At 43.2% G+C, this 9,968-nt stretch overlaps 1 protein-coding gene across 1 annotated transcript; it reads right to left on the bottom strand.

Annotated features, from left to right (window-relative positions):
• Window positions 1-2,461: 2,461 nt before the first annotated feature.
• LOC123414477 lies at window positions 2,462-4,110 on the bottom strand. Its single transcript, XM_045106661.1, has 2 exons — window positions 2,868-4,110; window positions 2,462-2,682 (listed from the first exon to the last, which is right to left on the bottom strand). The coding sequence occupies exons 1-2, from the start codon at window positions 3,991-3,993 to the stop codon at window positions 2,588-2,590; spliced, it is 1,221 nt and encodes a 406-aa protein (XP_044962596.1). The 5' UTR covers window positions 3,994-4,110; the 3' UTR covers window positions 2,462-2,587.
• Window positions 4,111-9,968: the final 5,858 nt, after the last annotated feature.

Genomic DNA, 9,968 nt, shown 5'->3' with positions numbered 1-9,968 from the left:
AATTACCTCGGTCGTCTCCTAGGCCCCCAACCGCAGCGCCTTGCCTCGACAACTTCCACCTTGCGGACCGCCTCCGCTACATCGTGGCGATCATGGCCCCGATTTCAACTCCGGTAACCTCTTCCCGTCTATTCGACCAAATGCAATTGTCTTTCTCGCTGTGACCTATGACTCTACTTCCTATGTGTTTTGTGAAAGTATTGTTTGGTCAGTTTCAGAGACTGCAATTTTTCAGATTTTGTAGGACATACATTTAAATACAATGCTTTTGCAGGGAAGAAGGCATGCACACATGTTGAATTCGATGCTTATCACTTGTGGACTGAGTACTGATAGTTTATAGTTAGCATACAAAGGTTGCTTGGCTAACATAATAGTTTTATCATCAAAAATGGCTATCAAATATTGCACCAATGAATGTCCATGAGCAAACTTTCTTAATAGTGTTTGCGGTATTAGAGGATTGTGTGATAATTATATTTGATTAATGCTTCGATCTATTCAAAAGATTTGGATTTGTGTGTTCGATTGGTAATAGCAGATTTTGCTGAAGATATAAAGAACTAAAAAAATATATTTTGTGAGCACCTCTTTTTTTGGCCATCTCATGTTTATCTCTTTCTAAGATCAAGTACACGTATGAGGCGAGGTTATTCATTTATGTGCACATTTAGGATACTATTTGAGTAAGTTGAGGATTTCAGTCTACATATGAGCTCACACCTTCTAAAAAGTGAAGACTCAAATATATCCGGCTAATGGTTTTGCTTCTGTTTGATGTTTATCAATTTTTAATATTAAGTACAAGTATGAGATGAGGATATTCATTTATGTGCACACTTAGGCTACTATTTGAGAAAGTTGAAGATTTCAATCTACATATTACACCTCCTACAAAGTGAACACACAAATAAATGTGGCTAATAGTTTTGCTTCTATTGTCTGTTTGTAGCTCTAACTAAATAAACATGTATTTTTTATTAGCTTATATATGCCGAGCTAGCAATTTACCCAATTATACTATTGTCTCATCCTTCTGATTTATTGTTCAGATTTTTAGAACAATCATCTTATGCTTCTATCTATGTCTAGTGTCATTGTGTTTTTCTTATATTGATCCTCAAGATAAATCCCATCAGACGTTGCTCTATCGAGTTAACATCCGAGTGAACATTTAATCGACCTAGCAATTTGTACTTTTTTCGACAGTTTGTAATCTTCTCACACTACTTAGTAAAACTGAATAACAACAAATACACACGAGGAACCAACAAATTAAGTTGCAATTTAGCCAACAATAGACTCATACATGGGCACGGCATGGCGCCATTCCTTCAGCCTGGTAGTCCTACTCATTTGTGCAAAATTTGAGTCAACAACAGATGTATCATCCATCTAAACATTGACCAATAGTATAAATAGGGCACACCAGCAATAGTAGAGAACCACTAGACTGAGCCAAGAAGCTAGCAGAGGAGCAGGCGTAGCGTAAGTCACAACATGCAAACAAGCTTCAGTAGCCCTTAAACTAAGAGAACATAGGATATGGGAGTTAACCGAATAGGATCTGGTCTTATGAGATTTATAGAGGGGGTAATTTATAAAACAAAGTAAGAAATGGCGGCATCTGTTCTTACCAGATTGAGGTTTTTGAACATGGTCCCTCTTACGTCTGCTTTTCACATAAGATGTAAGAAGGTAATATAGGTTCCGCAGAAGCCCATGTAAGATACTCCTGCAAGAACGAATGGGTATTCAGTAGAGGCATTCTTTATGCTTCCATGATGATTACATATATGTTGTTCATATATATTATCTACAGCATTTCAGGGTAGCAACCTATCTCGCTCTAAAAGACCGAATTTCTCTTCGACACATATATTCTTTATGCAAAACAAATAAGAGGGCAAAAAAAAGTGATCAATCAACAACAGCTTAAACTTAAACCATTGAACATACTAGTATATATTCATCGTGTTCACGGAGCAGCCTACTCCATTATTGATTAAATTGCGCTGGAAAGACATCAACATCAGTAGACAAGTTGGCTATCAGTTGTAATGGTATCATAGCTCGGAGGCTCATTAGTACTTCCTCCGTTCCTAAATAATTGTAGTTGGAGAGAACTAGTGTAGTTCTCCCCAACTACAATTATTTTCATACAAAGGGAGTACATTACTGTGTGATCCACTCACAAGAGTATGCAGCTGCTACCACTATTTAAAATTTTAAATATGCTACTTTGTGTGGAGAGAAATGTATAATTATGCATAAAACTTTCAGCCAATTTGTTTTACATAAAAGACAACTTTCCCCTGCTTAAATGGAATCAGGGTTTGAACATTGAACAACAAAAACATCCATAGCATGGCTAACAAAAATAGAGAATTAACAAGACATGATAACACAAGTCTAGCATCACCATCAAACTCACACCAGTATCCCATCTAATTAACTTTGAAAACCAACGAAAGACAAGCACCAAAACAGCAAACTGAATTTCAATGCTTGAGACTTTTGCTTCCTCGTTGCTATGTCAAGCTTCACTTGATGCTTCAGCCACAATTCCAGACGCCAACTCTTCAATCTAAACTTCTTCAATGCTTGAGACTTCTGCTTCCTCATTGCCATGCCCAGGTTCTTCATCACTTGATGCTTCAGCCAGAACACCACCAGCCGCCGCTGAAGAAAGAAACAATCATGGAAGAACAAGCAGTCAGTATGCTGAGAAAGCATCATAGTGTCTGCTGATTACACATTCACTATTTTTATTTGTGCCACCTGCGACTGAAATATATTACAAGTAATTAACATCTATTCCCAAATCACAACTGTATATAAAAAAAGATGTTAATTAAGGTACATACCTGGAGGATGGTAGAAGCTGACGTAGGGAAAGAGGGTCCATCTGACATGTGGATGTTGATCCAGCTTGCTTGAGAGCATCTTCAAGCTTAGTGACTTGAGATCAATTTCGTAGGTGCCGAGACTTGTGGTTACAAAAATGATGTCAGTACCCTCGACGGAGCCAACCAACTCTGGTGATACTGTGAAATCACTAGCGGGAAGAATAGTCTGGAGGTCGATGTCTCTCGGTTGTGTCCAGGACACACCTCCATCGGGATCCACCTCCCTCCACCAGATGGAGAGGCAGAAAAAGAAGAGGTGTGCAATCCCCAGCCTGCCGTCTTCCCCCACCATGAGGATAGGACTGTTGCTGGCATCCTCCATCTCTTCCGGATGATGAATCTCTGACAGACAAGAGGTTCCAAAGTTGTATTCGAGAATACTGCAATCTTCAACATCCTGGTCCCGGAACAGGAGGAAATAGAGCGCGTCTCCTGCGAGTACACTAGGCGTGCAGAAACAGATTTCATCTTCATCCTCAAACATACCAATGTCGGTGACGGCCGGAGAGCTCCAACTAGCCGTCTCCGATGAGTAGACGGACGCCGTAGCAACCTGCTCTTCCTGGTGAAGGATGACGAAAACAACGCGGACTGGACCCGATTGGCAGTCACCGTGGCGGCAGTTGTCCGCAGCACAGAGCACCGAGGCAGACCAGCTTCCCGTTGCCGACATTTCGTTTTCGAGGCTGCCAAACACCGTTTGTCTGCCCGTGATGGGGTCCCAGACGACCAGCCTTGCCATATTCGCATCCTCATCCAAGTACCGAAGGAGGACCCGGCCGTGGCGACAATCTTCCACGGAATAGTGGTGCTGGGGGTCGAGGTCACGCGCGAGGAAATCCGTGGTAGGCCATAATTCGGCGCAGGGTTCCGGCCAGTTTTGGAAGAAGCCAAGCATGGGAGGTGTTTGGTGGAAGTCGCCGTAGCGGCGACGGAAGCCGTCGCCGGCGAGGAGGCCGCGCCATGGCTTGCAGACGAGGGAGGAGCGGAGAAGATTACCAGGCTCGTCCTTAGGGAGGCGGATGAGGATCTCCTCCACGAGCTCCTCCATCTCGCCAAGCTCCCGCACAAGCACCGCCGCCATCGTCGCTTGTGTTGTGCCTGCGGCCGCCGAATTGGGTGCTAGGGTTTGGAGTCGGGAGAGGACGAGTAGGACTGAGGGGAAATTTCAGACTATCTGTCTGCCGCCCCACCTACTCTTTTTCTTTTCTTAGGGTGCCCCATCTACTCTTACTATTTTCCGTTTCACAAAACAGTCCTTGAAAAGCTAAAATATCAACCGATATGCAACTCAATTGAGATAGTTTCTTTCTTTTAGCTGTCAAAATGGAATAGAATAGAGCCATCTCAGGATGTACAGAAACCTGTTACTAAGATCGATAAAAAAAGTTTATCCTCTGACTCCCCCCTTCTGAAAATTTCATTTCATGTCGCGTAATTTGTTAGGAACACATGCCAAAGGGGGTTAAACGAGGAATTTTTGGATGATTTTACCCATCGCCTACCAGATCCCGCGCGTCGACACGCACTTCAAATTCACATGCATGCAATGACCTACCGCATCCCGCGCATGTTACCTTATATCCATATCTTTGTATGTCGCTCTAGTTAACCCGTGTAGGCCATCGCTCATTCCAAAACGAAAAGGATCCTTTAAAGCTTACTAATTCGTCACGATGCGTGTTGCCACCCGGTATATTTTTATGATACAGTGGTAGAAATTTTCATAAATACAGAATCACAAAACATGTTGATTAAATTTGTCCACCACTAACGAATACATCGTTTCTTTTTTTTTCACAAATACGCAAAGCTTGTGTATTGTTCATTGATAGGTAGAAAGAGTATGTACACACAAGGTTGGCACACGAGTGCAACAACCTGAGAAGAACAAGAGGAGATGCTTATCCCCAAGACAGAAAAAAAAAACATGAAGCTAGTTCAGGGCATCCACAATGTAGTGTTTTGCTGCCTCTAAAGACCGCCTCTAAGACTTTAAAGCAGGCACCATACACTGCACATCCAGCCTCTAAGCTAAAAAATGTTGGAGTCGCCTCCATGCTAAGAGGCTGCCTCCAAGCTTCTTCTTTGATTTAAATAATATAGTGGTTCTACTTGTCATTTCCGTGGCCCCGGAGCTCATCTAGGTGAGTTTATGAGAGAAAGAAATATATTATATTACATCTGGGGTAAATGCTTAGAGGCTGCAGCATCTTTATACATTGTGGTGTTTTGAGCAAAGTTTAGAGGCAAGCATGTGAGTCCCGCATTAGAGGCACGACTGTTAGACTTAAACACAAGCTGTGCACGGAATGTGCATGTGATAAGTAGGAATAGGAATCCATGTATGAGTTTGTCGACTGATGGATATACACGTATTCGAGTAGGACAAGAGCTGGTATCCGAGTAGTGCTTTAATTGCTAGCTTGTCCTATTTATATGTGTGTAACCTGCCTATGATGAGTTCAGATCAATACAAAGTGATTAACGGAAGCGACACGATTCCCGTGGCAATCATCTCGACGCCCTGTTTCTCGCGTTGCTTTGACCGGATAGTTTCGATCAGCAAGAGCTCATATAGTATACGTGCACGTCCAGCAGGAATTGCTCTCATACGTGCGTCGGCTAGCTAGCTTAAGGAATCCATCCTCCAGGGAGCTAGCTTGCTTGGTACGTGTGACTGCAAAACCAATACGCTAGGCCAAAAGTACAGGTTGACGAATCGCGACGTATATATACAACGAATCTCGGCGTAATGTATCTCATCGAGTTCATCAGCGAGCTTCGTTCGTCATCGTCGTTCGTCGTCGGTCATTGCCTCTCGTCGGAAAGTACTCGGCGTTAGGTATGGGCCATCAATGGTATCTAGAGCAAGGTTGATCTTCTAGTAACGGGAGATCATGTCAGACGAGGAGAAGGACAAGAAGCTGGCGGAGTACACCGGTGTGGCTAAAGTATTTGCGGCTCCGACGAGTTCGTCGTACCCATGATTTGAACGTGAGAACTTCGGGGTCTGAAAGGCCCTGATGGAGTGTGGTCTGCGCGCCAACGTGTTGTGGGATGCAGTTGATCCAGGAGGCGCCGCTTTCAAGAAGGAGGGAGCTGAGCATCGGAAGGATCGACAGGTGAAGTCGGCGATTTATTCGGTGATTCCGATGGATGTCTTTCAACACGTGATTGCCAAAGAAACAGCGAAGGAGGTGTGGGATACCTTGAAGCTCATGTTTGAGGGACAGAACCATGTCAAACAAGCCAATCTTCAAACTCTCTTAAAGAACTATGAGACTTTGGTCATGGATGACAATGAGTCCGTGGACGCGTTCGCTTCACGGGTTGCTACTCTCGTCAATCGGATCCGCGCACTTAGAGAAAACCTCACGGAGGCCTCGGTAGTCCATCGGTTCTTGCGCGAGGCTCCTCCTTGGTACCTGGAAACTGTCACGACGATCGAGCAGTGCGTCGATCTCGCGACCCTGTCCATTGATGATCTCGTCGGACGCTACAAGGCTCACGGCGAGCGTATGCGGTACAGTCTCGGGGACGGGAGCAACGATGAGCTTGTCATGCTCACACGGGCTCAGTGGCAGGCGCTGGACTCAACGAGAGAAGGTGAGGGCTCTAGCAGTTACGCTTGCCAAGATCGTGTGCCAAACGAACAAAGTCAGAAGGACGCCGGTGATGGCGTTCCGAAGAAGAAGAAGAAGCTTGACAAGCGCAAGATCAAGTGTCAAAATTGTGGCATCATGGGGCACTTCAAGTGGAAGTGCAAGAATCCCCAAAGAAGAAGGCGTTCATGGCCCAGCAAGGATATGAAGGTGACATGATGTTGATGTGTGAACTCGAGAATGAGGAGGATCCAATTCTTCAAGTGTCGGCTAAAGAAATTGCCGCACTCCGTGAAGGAAAAGTTTGCTCTCAAGATCATGGTTTGGAAACCGGTATCGATGCTACGTTACAAAATACAGCTATACAAAGGATAAGATCAAGCCTAACTGATCCGCATATTACATCTCAACAGAAAACAAACGCACGCGTTAATATCCCTATACATATATTTCATCAGTATCGAGATGATATTTTGAACCTAGCTTGTTGCAAATAGAATCTTAACGTATATCTATAAGAATAGTCGAATACACCATCAGTAACTTAAACGAACATCCTTTAATCAGTACCTCCGTCTGTTATGAGTTCATGGGTAATAGCAGTAAACGGGAATATTTAGTCTACTCACATAATTCAAAGGCTTACAGATTCCTGTTTTTACCCTATAACCCATCGCGAAACGCACCTGCAAAATTAATTGTTAGTTAACTTGTCAAAGGGATTGTATTTGAGGATTCCTAAAATATTTTAGGCTTTTTAGCAACCACAAAGATCTCACTTAATAGTTAATACTGATAATGTCACCTCATTGTCCTTGTTTGAAAATCTCCAGATTTCATGGCTATTAAAATTCCAATTGTTAATGTTTAGTGAAACCCAGAGAGAATACTAAAAGTGGTATATTTGCATGACATTTCTCAAATAATGGATGTAGTGGTAACCTATTTTTACTTGCTTGTTGGATAGAATTATTTATCGAATTAATTAGTTAATCTATTATTATTCATAGATATCATATCATCTATGTTTCGCTTTCATGTCACAAGAACTGATGGGATTCTGGCAAATTTGCGAACAAAAGATTTTTTGCTAAATGTTTCTCAGGCTCTGCTACTGGTGTTCACTCACTTTGCTGACAAACATGTAGTAGTACAAACAGGAAATTTCAGATTGTCCATTTTTATTTTGAATGGTAGCTTCAATCATCAAGAATTCTGATTGCCATCTTCAGATTGCCCACCAGGCTTAAGTACAGCGTGTATCTAAGCCATATGGTTATATGCACGTCTTAGGATATATTTTTCAATTCTGCAGGTCTGATGTAAATTACATCACAAGTACTTAGCTTCTTGCTTACCCTCCAGTCCTGACTATATAGGATAATTTTGTACTTGATCTATCTTTTACTTTGTTTTATTAAAAAGTAAATATAGTTTAATGAACCATTTTATTTTTTATTTGGTTGGCACTACTGAGATATCTGCTTTCTTGCATATGCGAGCATTTGATATCGTGAGATCGTAAGATCAATATTACGGACTATTTATGTGTTAGTATTCTGGGGTTCCTTGCTAGCTAATACCCATGCATTACATATTTATCGCTCTTTGATAGTTACAAGGGTTATTGACATGAAATGGTCTCGTATGCTTCATATAATATACACACTGTAAGTTCTTTGTTTATATGCCTATGGTTTTTGCCACCTTGGAACCATACGTGTGTGCACGTACGATGGAGCTATGTAGAAATAGTTGTTTCAACAATGGTAAGGTACAACTGCGCAGCAATTCGCGGCTTTCCTTCTAGTTACTAGGATCCCAATATCACATTTGCTGCAACATGCCCATAATCAGCTCATTTGTATGGGGCAAAAACCTGATAACACTATCACTATGCAAGGTTCTGAAGGAGCTAATAGCTAGAACATAGATCAAATAATGGTTGTAAACTAACAACACATAAGATATCGAATAGGATTTGCCCAGAAAACATTTGAAAACAAAAATATGTACACTAAAATGAAATAAAATGCATAAGAGGAATAAGAATCAATCTGTTGCTTTTGTTTTGTGAAACATTGTCATACCTGCATGTGTTTTTTTCTATCTAAAAAAAACGGATTGCTATCCTACTACTGCGAAAACCGAAAAATGTTTATCTGGTAGAACATATTAGTAAGAAGGAAAAGTATTAAAATCAACCGGATGATTTCTCTCCCTCGCAAGCCGCTTTCTCCGTGCGACACGTACCTGTGGGTAGACCACATCTTTCCCCTCCATGCGACCAACCTCATCTCTTTCGCGTGACAGACGCCCTCCTCAGCTCGTTCTTTCTTCCTCGCATTTCCCCTTCCCAATTTATTTCTTCGACGCTCTGCCTCATGCCATGGTTGCGCCTTCTTCTCTCTTCCTGCCCTCTCCCTCCGGATCCCACGAAGGTGTGTTACTGTTGCAAAGTGGCACCGCAGCGCTGCAGCGACGAACGCGGTGACGGCAAGCTTTTTGCTGAGAAGAGCACGCCATCGGGGTTCGCAACAACCATGGTGCTCCAACCCACCTCGCCGCAGCAGTCGCCATTCACTGCATCGTCGTTGTTGCGCGCTGCAGCTCCAGTGAAGCATTACCTGAGCTGTGACAGGCCGTCGGTGCTGCGTTGCAGCACCGCCATGTTCGCGCTCCATTGAAGCATCGTTGGAGCTCGCCGGTGCTGCGTTGGAGCCCCCGTCATGCATGAGTTCGTGCTTCAATGGCGCATCATTGGTGCTGCATTGGAACACCGCCACGCTGGCATGACACTGCAATGGAGCATCATCGTAGATGCAACGGGTCACTGCTGAGCACCGTTGCGCCGGTGTGGCGGAGCATCGCCGGAGCTGCGGCTGACACAGCCCCCTAGTAAGAATATGTTTCTTTGCGAGGGTGTTAGCTCACATGCATCAAGAAAGTAACTACTCTCTGTCTCTCTCCCTCCCTCCTCCCCTTAGGTTAAACCTCAGTAAGTCAAAGCCCATCGTTAAATTAAGTATTGATTAAGCCTTTAGATTAAATTAATTCCAGCAAACTTTTTCCAATATGCTAATGATCTGAGCCACATATATATGTTAAGAAATGTCCTATTCAAGAAAATCCTCAAGAGGATAAGCTTACGTAGTACCAACCAAAGGCATGAGTTTGCCAATAGGCAAGCATTTCACATAGTGAAATAAACCTAACAAGGACAAGACCAAGTCATCAACCCCATACCAGCCGAAGGGGTGCGTATGTGTACCTCACCTTAAGAGGTCATCAATCGAGTTGTTTAGAACGATAAACATGAATGAGAGAATGTCATGTGTAATTCTAGCAAAAATATGTAGATTAAATCCCATGCTGCCAACCCCCCCCTCCCCCCACACACACACGCACACACGCAACAGGCAACACGCACACACACCATGTGCGTTTCAAGTAC

The sequence above is a fragment of the Hordeum vulgare genome, chromosome 1H (assembly GCF_904849725.1).
Source record: "Hordeum vulgare subsp. vulgare chromosome 1H, MorexV3_pseudomolecules_assembly, whole genome shotgun sequence".
Classification (NCBI taxonomy): domain Eukaryota; kingdom Viridiplantae; phylum Streptophyta; class Magnoliopsida; order Poales; family Poaceae; genus Hordeum; species Hordeum vulgare.
Note: the sequence above shows the minus strand (reverse complement) of the source record. Positions and strands in the feature narration are given on the sequence as shown.

Coding starts and splice junctions, on each gene's coding strand:
- LOC123414477 (XM_045106661.1), bottom strand. CDS start 3,993: ATGGCGGCGGTGCTTGTGCGGGAGCTTGGCGAGATGGAGGAGCTCGTG. Junction 2,683..2,867: donor CAGCTTCTACCATCCTCCAG/GTATGTACCTTA, acceptor TTCTTTCTTCAG/CGGCGGCTGGTGGTGTTCTG.